The 18730-nt window shown below is 41.6% G+C and overlaps 2 protein-coding genes across 5 annotated transcripts in view; one reads left to right on the top strand and one right to left on the bottom strand.

The window, feature by feature from the left end:
- ADAT1 (adenosine deaminase tRNA specific 1) overlaps window positions 1-10083 on the top strand; it is a 29266-nt gene extending 19183 nt beyond the window's left edge. For 3 of the 4 annotated variants that reach the window (XM_026104252.2, XM_064519908.1, XM_064519907.1), the window contains one exon: window positions 5109-9103. In XM_026104252.2, coding sequence (XP_025960037.2) covers window positions 5109-5241 — 133 coding nt within the window. In that variant the 3' untranslated portion in view covers window positions 5242-9103. Of the gene's footprint in view, window positions 1-5108; window positions 9104-9939 lie in introns of those variants that run through there. The other variant, XM_026104253.2, reaches the window with a different exon arrangement.
- Window positions 10084-10843: 760 nt separating this feature from the next.
- On the bottom strand, window positions 10844-18680 carry GABARAPL2 (GABA type A receptor associated protein like 2). Its single transcript, XM_026104256.2, has 4 exons — window positions 18453-18680; window positions 18084-18139; window positions 13445-13617; window positions 10844-11430 (listed from the first exon to the last, which is right to left on the bottom strand). The coding sequence occupies exons 1-4, from the start codon at window positions 18484-18486 to the stop codon at window positions 11340-11342; spliced, it is 354 nt and encodes a 117-aa protein (XP_025960041.2). The 5' UTR covers window positions 18487-18680; the 3' UTR covers window positions 10844-11339.
- Window positions 18681-18730: the final 50 nt, after the last annotated feature.

Below are 18730 nucleotides of genomic sequence, written 5' to 3' on the forward strand. Positions count from 1 at the left end.
CGAGGTTTGGCTGGCTGCCCATCCCTCTGTGTGAGTATAAATGAGACTTTGTAATGTAAACCTGGCCTGAGTTTCTTGCCAGGCTTGTTACATGGATGGCTGATCCTCTTCTCTTTTCTCTTAAATTGTAGTCAGGAGCCATTGCAATGAAGATTGTGCTTTCCTCCTTCCCATTCAGTCTGCTTTATCGGTGATTCCAGTTCCAGCAACACCTAATGGAAGGGGATCGGCTGTTGTACAGAGGGGCATGTGGCCCTGTGTTGCCAAGAGATAGGCAATTAAGAGCACAAGGGCTTTTAAATTACTTTAAGGTTTAAATATCTAGACTAAAGCATAGAGCCTTCTCTTGGTTTTCTTGTTTAAGAATTTGCCTGGGTTCATTTGTAAAAACAAAAGGTTTTCTCCAGGTGACAGCTAGATATTTCCTGCTGGAGCAATTGCGGATGATTGTGCGGAAATGGCTGCCTGGTGAGAGTACCTCTGTGGGATGGTCAAATTGAGGACCATCATGGGAAGCTTTTACTGCTAGAGAAAGAACTGCTTCAGAGAAATAAAAACATTTGTTTGTGGCCTCACTTATTAGTGTTTTGGAAATGTTGCAGGTAACCGGGCTGATGTAGTTTAGCTGGATGTGTTTATAAACTATCAGTGAAACAGCTTTATCTGCCCCATAAGCATCATCCAGTAATTCTTGCACAGCATCTATTACTCCCACTTGAGTTAGAGTGTATCTCTTAGATGTTGAACCTTGATGCAAGGGCTTCAACTGATAGAAGATATACCATGACCTTATGTAAATTCTTGCAATAATCAATCCTCCATATTCTTAAAAATATGCCCCTTCTTTCCAATCTGAATGTTTTAGCTTCATCTTCTGGCCTCTTGTTATGAACTTGCCTAGCCTTTTCTGCTAGATTAGAGAGTCTGTAGCTTACATGAAGTGATTTGTTGAGAACATGTATAGAATTATGGTGGTTTAACTTAAACAGGATTTCTCTTTTCTCTTTCACTGGACAAAAGCGTCTGACTTCTGGCTTATAAATTCTCCCTAAAATAAGGTGCTTTTGTACTTTAAGGGTGCTGTGTGCTGTACAGATCGTGCAATAAACTGTCTTGAAAGGGCTGCAACTTCATTTTTACTACTGTGATGAACAAAAAAAATTGGCAATTAACAATTTTTTTATAAATCTTACTGTAATTTTCTAATCCCTTTTAAATTTTTGTTCTTTTTTGAAGTTTGTACACTAAACAATTTCTGAGATTTTACTACTGCAGAGATTTTTAAGGCCTGAGGGACAACTGGATCCTCTGATCTAACTAAGAAAGTCTTTTCTTTTCTGCAAGTCTTAGATCCTTGTTAGGCCTTTGCCAAATTGAAGAGTCTTTTATTAAGTAGTATTTTCTGCTCCATGAAGATAATAGTACGTCATAATCATTTCAAGACTTGATCCTTTTTAATGACTCTGAGCTTCTACATCATCTCCTCTGTGACTCATTTTTCCACATCTCAGATGGCATTTTCCTGAAACCCCAAAGCTTGTTTCCCAATTTTTCAGTAACATTTTGAAAGCTTGGACTCCAAAGCTAGACACAACAATGCAGTAGTAGTCTCCCAAATGTGGTGTAAAGAGGTGCTTTCAGTTCTTCGCTTTCTATACCCACTCTTCCCTTGAATGGCATGACAGGGTTGTAGTAACCATTCAAGAACAGTAAATTAGCTGCTCACGCTCAACGGTACTGCCATGACTTCAGGTTTTGTTCCATTGCGCATAACCTTACGTTACTGTTAAAATGCAGGCGCTGCAGACAAAGTTTGCAAGTGACACCGGTTGTTAAGAAGATAAAGAACAAGTTACGATCTGAGTTAACTCAATGAGTGAGTTCCACTCAAATAGGATGAGTTTTATTTGAAGCATTGATGAAGATACTAGTAGAATCAGCCCGAGTATGGTTTCCTGGCCTCTATCATTAGGGATTTGCTGCTGATTTTTATATATCGATGATCTGTGAGCTTTTGTCCTCTTACATGTGATTCATTAATTTTTGTATAAGACTAATTTTTGCTCAAATGCCTTGTGATTCCGTCAACATTTTTTTGTGTGCAGTATGTCTGTAATCTCAAATGTGCGTAACGGGTTGAACATAAATGAATATGGGATTAAAAGTATGGTCTGTCTGTTGCGCGGAAGAAAGTGTGGAATCAGCATGCAGCAGTGCATTGCTTTTCTGCACAGGCTGCCGTGTTTGTGGAAAGAATCATTTCTTTTCTATCCTGCACGTGGCTGAACACATGAATCTTCAAGTGTAATGGTGATTTGTATAATGCTTTTATCCATGAATGGTGATACCTTTAAGAACGGAATTTTTCATCTCTGCATCGCCTCTTGTGGCTCTGGCACACAACTATCAGAACCACCCCTCTCACACAGTAGGGTAAGGGCAAGGCAGAAATAGTGAAGGGAGACGTAAAAGGAATGTAGACAGGCAGACCTAGATAGGCTGGAGACCTTAGGATTGCACTGGACTTTGCCTGGAGCAGCAGACAAGTGTTCGCTTCTGGCAAAAAAAAAAAAAAAAAAAAAAAAATCATTGCAGATGCTGAGAGACTTAATAGCGCAACCAAAGCTGAGATGTAGTCGAGTCACGTGAGGTTTTTAGGCAGATGTAATGTACTTTGAATTCGAAAGCATTTTTCTTATGTTTGTATTGAAAACTTCTCTGAAGCCTAAGGCAGACGTTGATCATGAATTAAATAAATCTGTTTGATTTTTTGGCAGTTCTGCAAAGAAGTTTTTTAAAAGGCTGCAGTCACATGTGCTCTTGTAGCTGCTGCTGAGTTGTCCATCCTGGTTTCCTGCTAGAAATGTGTTCCTCCACTGTTTGCTGTAGCAGTTCCCTAACTGAGGTCTGTCAGAATAAACTAGGTTAGAGAGATCCCGTATGTTTTTTAGTTAAATTGGGTCAGACTGCCGGATATGAATTGAAGAGCTATTGCTTTGCCAACAGATTCAGGAAAAAGAGCAACGTTTAGCAAGGATGAAATGAAGAGCAGTTAGAGATCAGAGTCTTTCTGTTGGTTCAGTGGCAGAGAGAACATATGTATATGCCTGTGTCCACAGCAGATCCAAAGAAGAATATTCCGGTAGCAAAACAGCTGCTTCACCTTTAACAAGATTGAGCCAGTCTAAAATTTTGAGCTTTGACTGTCTCCCATGTGACCTAATAAATAAAATTAGCTATTTTTTTGAAGATGTTAGCAGCATCTGATATTAGCTATTCTATGATAAAGAACAAATATGAATCATTAGATGCACTTACAGCGAAGAAGGGCGGAGTCAAAGTCTTGAATAAATTTGTCGGAAGTGCCTCAAGTGCAAGAAGGGTGCTAGCACAAGAGAGTTTCTTCCCAAAGGATAAATGCATCATTGTCCATGACTGTAATCGTGCTTCTTGTTCCACGGGGAACACTCTTGAGGTGGGGAGAAGGAGTTGATGGTTTGTACTGTGTCTTGGAGGTACATCTAGGAATACCTGGGAGAGGAAGAGCTTGCCTGTGTTACAGAGATTTGAGGGAGCTGGTTGGGTCCATAACCCTTCTTGGAACTGTGCTGTTTCCTGAATGTTGCATAGGCAGACATTTGTTGGTCTTCTGCCTCTTCAGGGATGCTTCTAAACCATGATCCACCATTGATAATGTGATTATGTGTGGAGGAGAGCTGCAGTGGGCCCTTCCATGGAACTTTTCTGAGCAGTGGTTAGTTTCAGAGTTCAATTAATGTGAAAGAATGATAAAGAAAGCAAAATGGATTAGCTGTGACAACAGGACTGGCAGGTTTGTAAGAAGAGTATATACATCTCCATGTACTGCAATGGCATGGTTCTTTCCTCCTGCACTTTCTGAGGCTAAGGTCTGCAGGACAGATAACATCGCACGGCTTGCTATGCAAGTCACAGTGTTCTAGGAATACATTTATAATGCAATGTGAAATGTATGAAATACAGCTTGTGATGGTCCGCTATGTCTAAGCATTGGCCTTCTCAGCATCTGGACTTTGCATTTTCTTTCTGAAATTCTTGTGGTGGTTTTGCTTGTTTGGGGGGTGGGGGAGCTGGGGGGCAAGCTGGGGGGCAGGGCTGCCTTTAGGCATGAAAGTCTGCTGTGTAACTGTGCAGTGGCTCTCAGACTCTTTAGATTAGGGCCCCCCACATAGTTGGGCTCTTCCTCTTTCTTGTTTTTGACTCATGTTCATCTGTTCCTATTGGGTCAAACATATAAATGCTACATGTCTCATGGCTGATAGAGACTGACTGGAAGAGGGAGGAGAAGGAGGCTGGGAAAGGACAGCAAGGAAAGGAACTGAAGTCTTGATAATTCTTTTGGTGTTCCTTGAGCTATCTCTCTCTCGTGTTTCAGTGATAATTTTGACTTGAATTTCCCTATTTTGAAAAAGTGGTATAATGCACTCAGCAGATTGGCCAACAGTTCCGCTGAGATTGTGGGGAGCAGGTGCTGCATAAAGGAGGAGAGCAGAGCACGAGAACTGCTGTCTCTCCCTCATGCTTTAGGGAGAAGATGAAAATATTTTATCCTTGCCCCCTGTTTCTTTCTGTCGCATTTCCCATTTATTTTGTGTTGGAAAAGAAAAACTGTCCTCTTCCTCGCTGGCCCCTCCCTTTCTGTCTAACAGTCAAATCCATTCTAGCAAAATACTTCCACCCAGTTCAAAGCACCCCTATCTAGCCACCTCTTCTGCTTTGCTTCTACGTTTTTTGCTATGGTCGAAGTGTTCTGTAACCTGTTGTCACAAAGTTGCACGCTGTCGCTTCTATTGCTGAGAAGTGTGTACGAAGCATGGCAGAAGAGTTGTGTTTTATTTCCCTCTTTCATAGAGACTGTTGACAATGTTAAGAAACACTAGTTCCTTCAGGGTCTGGACCTCTCCAGTTTCCTTAGTGCAGGAGGGTTTTACTCAGTAGCACGGAAGACCTTGTGGAACATCATGCATGCATCAGCATTATTAAATGTGTTTGGCTTTTTTTTTCATTTTGTGACGTTTACATCCAGTAGGATAATAGAAATTTGTTCATTGTTGTGTATTTTGTGTCAGGATGAAGACTCTAGAAACCTATTGCGACTACAAGGAAGCTGCATTAAATTATCAAGAAGCCTGGGAAGTGCTGCGTAGCCAAGCCTTGCAGGGTTGGGTCAAGAATGCCAAGGAATACCTGCACTTCACGTGAAAATATATGTGGCTGGATAAATCCAGCAGTAAGCCCTGGTGTGCAGCAGATACCTCTGCAGTTCAAGAGCCAGGAAAAGATGTGCTCTAGTTTCTCTGCCTTACGGAGATAGGAGTGAAAAGGAGAGCAGTTTAAAACAGCCCTTATTTTGGTTGAGTTGAAGCCCCGTTTTTTGTGAGATCTAAGAAAGAATCATTGCAGACTTAAAATTCTGAACTGCACAAAGCAATGTGTCACCAGTAGAAAGGAAGGAGTGGTGTGCTGTCCTCTCTTATCTGAGAATATGGTCTGTCACCTATAGTTCACTGGAATGGGAGTAATGTCAGCTGAAATTGCTGTGGAAGAAAGTCTGTCACCGCAAAACTCTAGTGCTGTTTTTTCTCCCCCTCTTCATAACTTTATGGTTGGTTTTGTGTTGCTCGGACAACCCTAATGTATAGTAAGTTGTACTTCTATAACTCTTGGCTCTCTGGTGCCTGGAAAAATGTTCTGTTCCTCCTAGTCCCATTGCCCCAACTGGAAATATTGGTTCTGTTCAGAGATATTTTTTCTTTTTCATGTAAATGTTTATTTCTAAAAGTAGCCAACGAGAAGCAAGATAGTGATGGGAAGAAGACTGTGTCAAACAATACAGCTTATAGCACGCGCGGCATCTTTCTTCTTTTCAGGACTTTGCCAGATACCCCTTTAACTGCTGTTGCTTCTGTGGATGTGAAAGAAACCTCCTGAATTATTTGGTTCAGTCCTATAAAATTGCAGGCAAATGTTTACCTACTTTTCAGTGTTTCAAGTATGAGTTTTTCCCAGTGATAAATGGTTAATGAAAAGCAGAGATGTCTTAGCCATTTACCTCACTGTTTCCTGGCAAGTGTTCATTAATAGCCTGGCAAAGGTGGAGATGCTTTGGGGGGACTGGAAATAGTCTTTGGCGATCTTTGCCTTTATGCTTTATTGCAAAATAACATCTGCATGGCAAAACAGTCCAGAACTGCTAGCTGTTGGGAAGCAGCGTGTGATCCTCCTTACGCTTCCCATGCCAATTACTGCCTTCCGAGAGCAATTTCAGGACCATATAGTTGCTAGTGAGTACGTTCCCTTTTTGTACTTGTGCTACTGTAACGCAGTATTCACAAAATACTTGGGCAAAGCAATGGGAGGATGAAAGAAGTGATAACTTGGAATTTAAGAATTCTTTAGTAATCTGAGTTTTCTGTTCTTTGCTATTTTACTGCTGTTTTGGTTTTGAAAACTGGGCATGGCAGTTCTCATAACAACCTTTACAGTGCATATACTGAGCTGCGTATGGGACTGGACAGGTGGTAGGAGATATCAGATTGCAGTCTGAGAATTGGTTACCACAAATCCTTTTGCTTCACACTTGGGTTGACTTTTCAAATAAGAGGAGATAAGGTTGAAGGAATAACAAAGAACTTCAATTCTCTGTGTGTAAGCCTATCCACTCAAATCCAGCATTGACATCCAGAAAGGCGAGTTAACTTGGGGAAGGAACAGACATTCCATGTCTGTGTATGTGGAAGGCAGGGGAATATGGAGAATGGTGACTTGCCTGAGTCATCATAAGCTGGAAGTCAAGCCAGATGCCATTGCAGATGGGTTACTAGGTGAACTGCAGAAAAGCAACTGACAGAAATGGTAGCAGTTTTCAGAACTGAAGAAATAGTTCTCCAAGGGCAGAGTCTTGTTGTAGCATAGTTATAGAGCTAACCAGTAAATTTCCAGGCTCCTGAAATCTTGCAGAAACCATACCTGTTAGTTTCCCTCTGTTAATCATCAACAAGGTCTGTAGTGAACTTGCAGACCAGACTGAATTGTTCCCATTTCCTATCCAGCTGCAATATTAAAATGGGTTACTACATAAGGCTAGTTGTTCTGTAGTCTTGGCATCAGACTAGTTTTCAGATGAGCGGTTAGATGATGTTAATTCTTTTAACTCTTTCCTAACATTTGAACCTGGCTATTAAGAGGAATCGTTCTTGGTAAGATTTTCCAGTGCATTTGTAAAATACTTGTTAACTGTAGACTGCTGCTTTCTGCTACTTGTCAGATTTAAAAGCAGCTTTAGAGGTGCTAAATGCTAATACTAAGCTCACTCGTCGGGTGGAGTTGAGGGCATGTTTGAGCCTAGAGTCAGTCACTAAATACACAAAGAGAGGGAAGGAGTTAAAGCAGCATTTGAAAGACTCATTCACTAAGCTTGCAGGATCTTACTTGATGGCATTTCCGAGATTGAAAATAGCAGTGTTTAAATGCTACATCTGATTAATTCCAAAGTGTCAGGAAATGCTGTAGCCAGTACTGAGAAACAGCTCTGAAAATCAGAACAGAAAAATTCAGAGGTAACCTCTGCTTTTAGAAGAGGTAGCAAACTAAACTTCTGTCGTTGTCTGTAGATCTTAGGAAGAATTGCTCCTGGAAGGCAGCACTTGATGTGTTCCAAGCTCGTATGGCTTTGCTTTTCCATCCTGCAATAACTCACGTACTGAAAAGCAGAGATGGATAAGGTGTGGGGAGGACATTAGAATGCAGAGACCCTGCCACAGGAGAGCAGGTTGGGGAGTGCAGTGCCCACAGTTTATGGTTCATGGGGACAACCAAATAGCTGTCACTGGGAACAGCAAAACAGATGAGGACACAAGGATTCCCCAGGCATGTGTGAATTGCTCTATAGAGTGTATTTGTGTTACCCAGCTAGGTCTTTGACTTTCCCAAACTAGTATGGGCACCAATGGTCCCTATTTGCCAGAACAAAGAAAACTAATCCTTTATTTGAATGGGATGCCTTGAACAGCCTCACTGCCAGAGAAACCGTTCCATTCTCAATCATAGTAAGAAGGCAGGGCAGACAGACTTCTTGTCTTTAAGGAAGTCAGAACCGGAGCATAGGAAAAAACAGTTTTGTCCAGGTCCAGAAGCAAATGATCAACGGTTTGAGTTTGAGAGTGCAGTTTCATGAGACAACGTGCTGGCACCCCACTGCCTCTGAAGAAGCAAGGTTCTGATCTTAGCATCGTGCTTCTACTCCCCATCTCATGCTGGCTGGAGTGTTTATTGATCTCAAGAGATTCAAAGTAATTTGAAGATAATTCAGATGACTGCTCCTTGCAGAAAACCAAACTATTGCCCCAAAACAAGATAGCTTTTCACTAGGAGTTAAATCGGCAATCAGCCCAGTAAGCACTAGAGCAACAGAGGCGCCAGGACTGCATTGCCGAGAGCAGAAAGGGGAGGAGTCAGGCTTCCTTTTTGCAGTGACAAACTATCAGAGAGTTATGAAACTACACCTGGAGGAAATGCTTGAGGTATAAGCATGAAAATGAAGAGCCAGTTACTTCTGGGAAGCTGCTGTTGGCATGGAAGAAAGAAAGGTGTTACAGTAACACTGGGAACCACATGCAGTTGAAATGCCTAACAGTTCTTCCCCTCAAAGTGTAACCATCCTGAGCATCTGAATATAAGGGGGTTGTGGCAGCAGTGCTACAGGCAGAATCAAGACGGTTTTTGAGGAAAGACAGTCTAAATTCAGTTAGTACTTGCTTATTTATGCAGGAGATGGTATTTCAGGTTAGCTTCAAAGTAGGGGATGTAGAAGCATTAGTGTAGGAATGGTTTTGTATTTACTCCCTATCTTTGTTCAGCGTTTAAACTGAAATGCCTTCCCAGTCTCAAAGAGTTAACAGAAAATAAAGATGTGATCATATGGATGCCAGATGAGCTAGACAGGTTGCTTCTAATCATTTTATAAGACTGACTGTGCAGAAGGGGGCTGTTCAAATGAAAATCTCTTGATCTGTTTTGTTTGTAGTTGTAGATGCAAAATAAAGTTACTGCTGTAGAATCTTTACAGCTGCATTCTCTGGAATTACTTGTGAACCTGGGCTGCTAAATCTAAACTAGTGAAACAGTTTAGCAGTAATTACTGGTTTTTCAGAGGATGATGAAGGCAATTCCAAGTCATTTCAGGCATACCATTGGGAATAAAACTTCATCTTGCCTGCTTTTGGTTAGATGTATCTGTGTGCTAGTATATAATTAGCTTTATCTTGTAGTTACAAGGGTTAAAGTTACATTTTTTACTAGCTAGCAAAAAGTATTACTTGCTCCTGTAAACAAACTGCAAAGTTTCAGCTAAAGGAAACAACATTTTTCAGTAATGAAAGATATTAAAAATCACATCTGCAACCATTTTCTTTTCTTCCTTCTGAATCAGAAATTCTGTTCAGAGTAAGCATTAATACTAAATCCATGGAAAGGGGGGAATGGAAGCAATCCACAATGGAAATGGTGACAGTGTTTACTAAAGTACTGCTATACATTGCAGTGCTATTCAGAATCATGAAAAGCTTACTGAAATCAACAGCACATTCTCAGATGCAGTAAGCACGTGCAGTACGCTTCTTGCAACCAGGCTCAGTAATCAAGTAGTATCAACATTTCACAAGCTCCTATCTTCTCAGTAAAAGATGTATTGCGGACTCCTTCTGAAAGTGCCTGTGAGTAAGACCTGTAAAGCCAAATATAATTTTAGGCATAAAGTGACTTAATGGGAGTTTCAGTTAGTATGAATCTGATTTAAGCTCAGAAAGTAATAAATTTCCACCCTGACTGGAAGCATTTTAAAAAAATACAACTCTTCTGCACCATGTAGAGTGAAAATGACTTTTTTTTTTCTTTTTTTAGGAACCTGAAGTATTAATAGTGATTCCTTGCTGGCTTACCATGTTCAAAGAGATGCTACTTTTCCAACCCTGTCTTGTCCTTCCCATAAGAGCATGAACTACTGTACTGTGTAATTAAATACTTTTTTCCACTTCCAGTCTCATAGTTCAGAGCCACGAGTTTGCCTTGTTGCCTCTAAGTAGAGGTAGCCATGTAGTACAGCAAGCCCATTTGGAAAGAAGCTGAGAGCCTCATGAGTAACTATGCCTCTGGGTTTTTGCAAAGCCTCTTTACTTTTGCTGTGTTGTGCACATGCTTTGGCAATAATGCTCGTAAACTAGAAGGAATGATCTTTCTTTTAAAGACAAAAGCTTGGCTTTGTCTTTTCATCTGGCATGCATCATTTCTAATTCTATTTGTTTCTCAACCATCTGAGTAAATCTGTTATTTGGTTATGTAATGTCCTTACACTGCTTACAGAGTTTTTACTTGGAAGGAACATGTATATTTTTATAACTACCTGTAACACAACTACTGTTTTCTTTTTTGAAAGAGCTGCTCATGCAATTATCTTAATCTGAATGCCTTACCAATTATTTCTTTCTGCCATAACTCATCTACAGATCATTTCTTCCAATTCTCCAGCTCTCTGGTCCCCTATTTGTACTATTCCCTCTCCTCAGTACCCTCTTCCTTTTATGCTATTCCTCTTGTCATCTAGGTCCTGCTTTCTAAACTCCATGATGTTACTCCTCCTCTTGAAAGCCCAAGAGCTCTTCTTTTGATGAGACCTAGTAGCTCTGAAGCTGTCAGTCTTGGTATGTAGAGACAGGTCCTTGTTTCTTTCTTGCATAGGCATCAGCATGGTAAACGCTAACAGGATATACAACACACTGACCAAAATGAAGGTAAAGAAAGGACAGCATTGCCTGTTTGTGGGAGGAATTTTTATTGTACGTGTTTGTTAATTGAGAGGAAAATATTAGCTCAATTCAACATGATCAGCATCTTTCTACTACTCAGAATAATCTAGCAAAGCCAGTGTTCCCATTACTAATTTAACATTTTCATTTTTGCTAAACTAACACTTCAGAACAAAATCAGAATAAATGCATATTCCTCCTTTTCATCTTTTAGTAGCCCAACCACTTTGCTTTATTATTTAATCAATGTCGTTAAACGTATCTCCCAAAGGAGTGAGGCTCTTGGGATTCACAGCCATGAGAAAAAAAAATGCACAACAAAAAAAAACTTTTTTGATAATTTACCAGTCTAATAAAACAAGACCTATCAGTATATTAGGAAATAAATCCAGTTACAAATGCATGTAGGTAAAGGAACATCTGTGGATGTCATAACAGAAAATGATCAGCTATTTACAAGATACACAGCAGGATGATGTAGTAGCCAAGACCCAGGCTTCAGAAACCAAATGTGTTCTCTCCACTGTAGGCAACATACAAGAATCCATCCTCATCCTTCTCCTTCTCATAAAGTTGTCCCATAGTTAAGCTTGAAGAGAAGAAAAAATGAGAAACAGCTTGCTTAGATCATGACTGCTGCAAGTGGTAACAGTTAGAACTTGACATAGAGAAGGATTAATAAGAGCTAAAACTTAGAAATTTGTGTGTAAATTGAAATACATAAATGAGAATACATGAAAAGCAGCTGATGCCTGACTTCACAAAATGTTTGAGACTTCTGCAGAGTGCCTAGATTTTTACCGTTATATTTGTACTTCTACACAAATGTTTCATTTTATTGGAAATTAGCTAATTAATATATTTCAGGTGCTGAATGATACATCCCTGATGTCATAACTAATACCAAGATCAGGAGCCTGAGAGCACTTTCTCTGAATCCTTCTGTCTGTTCTAGTCAGAATTGTTCAGCTGGTCTCAAGTGTGCCAAACCACTATGCTTTTTAGACTGATTCTTCAAAGTCTGGGTTGTTCTGGGGAGTAAAAGCTTTGGCTTTTGTCTTGTTAAGTGTTGGGTTAAAACAGTGCTAATGCCAAAGCACGTGGCCAGAAAAGTGCAAGTTAGCCAGAAACTAGTGATTTTTCAGTGGATAGGGTTTTGAATATTTTGTGAAAGGCAAACATTTTCAAACAGAACAGATGGCCATTCATAAAATCTATGTTGTTGCAGTCTTTAAGGGGATGTCTGATTCTGGGAGGGGGGCACCCTGTCCCCCAAGCAATTACTTGGTAAATACAAATGGTCCAACCATCTACCTATGATGAAATAGGCAGCTGACATCAGTCAGTGGCACAAATAATGAATCCTCCTCAGCTCACTTTTTTTCTTGACTTTCCAAAAGTGTTTGAGAAAAAGCTAGTGAACTGAAAGATACAGAGTGAGTGAGCGATCAGGAAGGTAAGCATAGCTTTATACCCGAGAGGAGCTGAGGAGAGTTGCAGGCAGTACATGAAATGGAAAGGAATTAGTGAGTAGTAGACAGAACCTCTGGATGAGGAGAGGAGGATGGGAAGAGTTAGTGGCCGATCTATGCAACATACTTGGCCTACAACAGGAGCAGAGCCATTGACCTCTCCATTATATTCTTGTTTTTCTATTAGCCACAAGTTACCATTTTCACATTAATATTGAAGGTTCAAGGCCATATTTCTCTAGCATGTGAGAACTCATCATTAACATGGCAGATGAGACTGTGCCCTTTCTTTTTTTCCTGCTTGCAACTAGCAGTTCTACAGTGCTATTAGAAAGACCACACTTAGGCATTACTCTTAATGCAAACAAAGCAGAAAAAAGACAATCCTTACAACTCCCTATTGTGTATCACAAAATGAACAAAAATATTCCTAGCAGGGTCCTGCAGGTTACCTGAAGGGCCTGATACTGTTACACAGGAAAGGGTTAATAAGGATAATACTGTATCTAAGCTGCGTAACATCATTACATACTGTTTTCAAATATTTTTAAAGCAGCTTTTGCATAGTAAGCTGTTGTAGTAGCTGCTTCTGCTATACATTTTCCTGTATGTAGCAAGCAACCAGCGAAAGTTATTCCTATATAAAAGCAACATGAAAGCTGCTTTCTATGCTCATTTTGCATTTGGTGTTTATAGAAAAATTAAAAAAAAAAAAGTCTACAACATAATTTCTTTGTGAGGTGACAGAGGTTAGGTGTTCTTCAGAATAATTTATCATGTTTGCTTTAGAGCATTTAACTGTGCAACTTTCTCGTTACATTGAGAATGTTTATTTGTTGGCATTGATGATATAAGTGATGTACTCGTTCTCAACCTAAGGTATCATAACGCCAGAGCTCACCCTCCTGCCATGCAAGTAAGTCATAATATATTTTGCAATCATCTTTCCTTTCAGCTTAGCTTGAGACTAAGATGTTTATCAAGCTCTTGAGAAAAGCTACCAGAGTGAAATTAAGATGTAACCAAACACCTTCTCAAATCACCAAGTAAGCCTGAGAGGGGGGTTACTGTCCCTCAGGAATGCACAGGCTTGGTGAAATGGTTCTGAATACCAAGTGAACAGCCTCTCACCTGGATTGTGGGACAGTCTTGTCTACAAAGAGGAATATTGCTTTCTCAGATGGCAGTTGAATCCTCTTCCTGATGATCCACATGAACTGGGCCACAGTGATGTCAGATGGAACTAAATACTTCCTCTTGTCAATATCAACAATCTGAGATCCTGAGACCTTCTCCACTATGACCTATAAAGCACAGGCGTGAAGGTGAGGCTTTTCAGGATTGGTATAAACAGCCAATTTTGGTAAATCACTTACTGGTACAGTAATTGATACAGGCTTAAAACACTGAGGGGAGGGAAGAGACAAAAAGGTGTCTAGACCAGAATTAAACAAGACTTAAGACTTGCTCAACACTGTACAACCTGACTTTACAGTTGCACTAAAACCTATATTCATATGTACAATCACTCAGAACTTCCTATGCCTGAGGTTGATGGTCATGAGATATAAAGATGCAATATGCCTAAGATAAACCTGTGACAGAAAGTGTACACATCTTTAACTTTTTGTACACTCATGATTTAAAATTACTGCATTTATTCATGCCAGGACAGTAATATCCTGTTGTGTTTAAATATGGTTATTTTCTAACACAGAACTGCTAACTTCCAGAATATTCTAAAGTTTCCACGTAGAGTATCTTAAAATATAAGCCTCAGCAACAAACACTGAAGTTAAGCTTTTGAAAAAAAGAGAGCAATCGGCATCCACTGAAATGTTCAGAAGCACAGGCATCTTTAAAGCTTCAAGTTTAGGAGTGGCTTGTCTGAGCTATTTCCCTTAAAGAGATTGCTGAATGAAGGGAGTCCAGGACTTCTGTCTTCTCACTAACTCCTGTTGATAATGACAAACTGAGGAGTCCATTTAATCATATTCCTTCCTTGCCCCATTCAGCTCTAGTGGAGTCATGGGAAATTCAACAAGACTGCAGTACTGATAACTGAGCAATGGCAGGTGAGCTGAGGAAATGCATTCTTTGTACAGGTGCTGCTTATTGTCTTTGTCACTATCTCAACATAGAAAACCACGCAAGTCATTGCTTGAAATCTTTCGTTACACAGAGTTCTAACCTGCAATTAGCATGCCGTATCGTCTTGCAAAATGTCATATGACTATATAAAATCCCACAATACCAAGAAAAATAGTCTTAATACAAACACCATCTTTACCCTCCAAACTGGACTCTTCTTTGAACAATGTCCCAAGATGCCCCTAACAGATGACTGAAAGAACTGCCTTCATATGGAGTATAGCAAAAAAAAAAACAAACAAACAAACAAAAAAAGACAAATTTCATCAACACTAAAGCTAAAATCAGTATTTAGGTAGACCAGAGGGAGTACCACCAGCTTAGTCTACCATATGATCTGCCACTTCACCTACTGTGCACAAACCAGAGATGCCAAAAGGTCTCTCAGGTGCCTCCATCTGCAGCATTTGAGTATTTACTATATTTTTTTATTTATTTTTATTTATTTATTTTAAGTCTTTTGCATTCATCCTTGCAGCACAGCATACCATCACACAAAGTATACCAGTATATGAGAAACTGTCATGTTAGGTAGGGGCACATACATATCCTAGATAACTCAGTGCAGTACTGAAGAAGCCGTGATATATCTGAATATAGGCAAAACTCTGATAGAGTTGTAGTGTGAATTGTGGTAGCATAATGCAAGGTTCTAGTTTGCCATAAACTGTGTGGTCGTTTGTTCACAGTGCTGCCCTTGATTTGACCCATTCTGCTTGGATTTGTATAGTTCATCCTGCAAACATTATTGACCTCCCACAGCCAGTCAACATGCATTTCTGCCAGGCTCTATAATGCAATACGGCAGAGAAAGGGAGCATGGCTGCAGTGCAGTCTGGAATACCACCTGGCCTGCCACTCATGTCAGCTGAACACTCTAGCTCATTAACAGAAATGCGCTGTGATGTGATCTTGTCCACATGCCTCTGCCAGAACAAGCTTATACTGCCAGACAGTCCAGCAATGTATGTATCTGGTATTATCAATGACACGATTACAGACTCAGTTGTTTGGATGAAGTTACGTGATGACAGTGAAGCCATACTAATAAGGTGTAGGTTTTAGCTATGCATGAATGAGAGCCGGATAGGACTCCAACATACCCCCTTGGCCCTAGAAGGCCGTAAGGAAAAAAAAAAAAATTGCCACCCATCCTTATGCTGCCAGACTACAGGAACTTGGCTCTCCTTTGCCTGCACCAGGAGAGTTTGGGAAAAGAAAACAAGTATGAACCCAAGCAGAGATGCCTAGTGAAGATGATGCTTACAGCATCATGAGGCTTTTGTCTGCCATTTTGGAAAAAAAAGAAAAAGACTGCCTATGTCACTATTTTAGGATGTCTGCAGACTCAGTTTTGCAGTAACGCATTGATTCTGTTTTCAGTGGAGACCAGAACATTTTTTTAACATGAATAGTGCCAGATATTCATAATTACACTCTAAGGCACATGATTTGTTCTTACATGTTATTGCTGTCATGCTGTGATTCACTGGAGGATATTCTCTGTTTTGTGTTATGCTGCACTGACATTAGAGTCTCTTACTTTATACGTTACAAAATTAAGTAATTGACTAAAGGAAGGAAACATGGCAAGACAGCCACAAACAAAACCACACAAAAAAAGCAACAGGTATGGGAAGAAAGAGAATTAAATATTGCTTGTAAAAAGGACCTGATGCTCATCACCCCACAGAGGCTAGGCCTTGAAGGAAAAATGCAGCATGTGTGGGGAAGTAGGGCTGACAAGAGGTTTTAGTGGCTCCATTGCTTAGCTCTGCAGTCCTCACTGTTGCAGAATATAGGTACTGCTCAAATAAATAGACAAAATATGCTATCTTATGATCCGGAGAGGGTTCTCCTTATCTTTCCTTCAGCTTCCAGCAGCTCTGCCTACAGAAATGGAGAAAGAGAGCATACTAGCTGGCCCTTGTAATTTAATATGGGGGCATTTACTAAAGAACACCAAGAGCATCCTGAAAGGAGTATTCAAGCCTTAACAACTTAAAAAAATAATAATAATCCACCAGGCATTTTAGCTTCATGATGCAGAAACTGTCATAATTGGAAGTCTCAAGGCTGCTGGTGAACAGCTTCTAGTAAAACTTATAGATAGATACCTTTAACCCTTGGGCCACTTGATCTCCAGGCAAATTTTAAATAGCAGTGCTTAGGGGGCATGGATTTCTTCCAACTCCCATTTTATTCATCTAAAGGGTCCAGGCCAGAACAAAAGCAGGCTGTTCATAGGCTATCTCAATGCACCTCGAGATGTTTGAGCCACAGAAACATCTCGAAATCCAGGTAGCCAGATACAGCTAAGTACTATTGAAAACAAAGTCCCTTTGACCTATGTCACCCTGGATGGAGACTATAATCTGGAAAGCAGAAAACGGGCATTAAATCTGAAAACACTTGATTATTCAATGTCAAAATATATTTGATACCAATTATTTTGTAAAAGATAGGAGGCTCAATTTGAAACATCAAGCAGAAAATGTGCATCTGCCCAGACAGAGCATCACACTGCAATTGGGGATTTAATTCTTCTACCCATTCACATGTTTTGTCCATTCCTGATATGTTACCATGTTATTCTGACTCACACTATCCCATGTCTCTCTCCTTCCTTTCAAGTTATGAAAAATATCCTGGAACTGGACAAATGGATACCTGTGAAGATCTATGGTTATTAGCATGCTACAGTCTGCACGTGAGGAGGCAGTTAGCCAAGTAGAGAAAGGGAAGGATGGGATCAACTTGCCAGACTGCAATTGGAGATGCTGCTGCTGCTGCTGTCACAGAGTTAGGTGCGACTCAACAGCAGAGAAAGGCAAATAACAAGGTAAGGTTAAAGGTTCTTCTCTGGACTGTTCTGTCTATTGGATTAGTTATTTACCAAGAGATCAGACAGGAGTGGCACTAACTGGCATGTGGTCAGATGGGATGTGGGAAATTTTACTCACAAGCAGGTAAGTTGAGAATGTGGATATGTTGCTGCTAGTTGTTACACAAAGTTGTAAAGTGTGGTCATTTCTCTGACTGAAACATGATAAAAGGGGTTGTGGGGTGAAGAAGAGAAGTCATTCACTAATTAGAAGGTAGGTAGGTATGCAGTGTAGAAAAGAGGGTCACCACTTGCATGGCTCTCCAAGCAACAGGGCTTGCATGAGGGGAGTTCACCAAGGTAAGACTGTTTAAAGGCATGGAACACATGAAGGAAAATCATCTCCGTCATGTAGCCATGACAGAGGATTGTAAAGGCACAAAGAGTCTGTGATCTTGCTTGGGCTCAGATACAGAAGAGAGTCTTCAGGAAGCTCAAGGCACAGGATCCTTGCTGGGACATAGTTGCTGTTAGAAGAAACCAGGACATTGATAAACTATAAATATGCCTAGAAAGAGTTTAGAAAGTCAGATACTCTTGTTTCCTTGCCAGTACTGATTGGGGCAGGGGGAATGCTGGGTTACTTAGATATGTTTGGGGACTCTTTAAACAGCTAAGGACACAGGAGGGTGGATAAATTTACTCGGTGGGATCTGGTCAAAGAAAGAGCAGGATGGAAACAGCTCATGCAGTCTTGTGTCTAAGTCCGGGGACGAGGCTGGCATGGTTACTCACCGGGACGCGGTCAGGGTATTTGGCTCGGATTTTTGCTGACTCGACGCATCTGTGCTCTGTGAACAGAACTCGCAGTTAGTCACTGCATGGTAACAGCAGGGCCCGCGTCCGAGGCCGAGTGGGCAGCGCCCGCCGGGGTGGGAGCCGGCAGGGGGCCGGGGCCGTCTTGCCCCTAGAGAGCTCCCTGGCTGCTCGGAGAGACCATCCCCGGGCACCGCGCCGCCTTTCGCGGGGGCCGCCCGGGGCTGCCCGCCCGGATCACGACGAGCGGGCTCGGGGAGCCGCTGGGGCCTAGAGCGCCGGGCGGCCCCGGGTAGATGGCGACGCAGGGCCGCCGGCGGGCAGCGGCTAGCCCGGGCCCGCCCTTACCCAGCGCGTGGTCCTCCTTGAACATCCACTTCATGGCGGGGCCGGGCAGGCAGTGGGGCCGGCGGCGGCGGCGGGGCCCGTGGGCGGGCGGGCGGGCGGGGGCTCCTGCCGGGCGGCCGGGCCTGTCGCAACAACAACAACAGCAGCAGCAGCAACAGCAGCCACGGCTCGGCGGGCGGGACTTCCGGCTCGCCGGCTCCCTAGCAACCACCCGAAAAGCAGTGCTTCCGGCCCGGGGACCGAGCGGCGGGGCGGGGCCGCCGCATCCGGGCACGCGG

The sequence above is a fragment of the Dromaius novaehollandiae genome, chromosome 13 (genome assembly GCF_036370855.1).
Source record: "Dromaius novaehollandiae isolate bDroNov1 chromosome 13, bDroNov1.hap1, whole genome shotgun sequence".
Classification (NCBI taxonomy): domain Eukaryota; kingdom Metazoa; phylum Chordata; class Aves; order Casuariiformes; family Dromaiidae; genus Dromaius; species Dromaius novaehollandiae.

What these genes read in the sequence shown, in the direction of transcription:
- GABARAPL2 (XM_026104256.2), bottom strand. Translation starts at nt 18,486, where the DNA reads ATGAAGTGGATGTTCAAGGAGGACCACGCGCTGG. An exon ending in AATACCCTGACCGCGTCCCG is followed by an intron (nt 13,618 to 18,083) that starts GTGAGTAACCAT and finishes TGTGCTTTATAG; the next exon opens with GTCATAGTGGAGAAGGTCTC. An exon ending in AAGACTGTCCCACAATCCAG is followed by an intron (nt 11,431 to 13,444) that starts GTGAGAGGCTGT and finishes CTTCTCTTCAAG; the next exon opens with CTTAACTATGGGACAACTTT.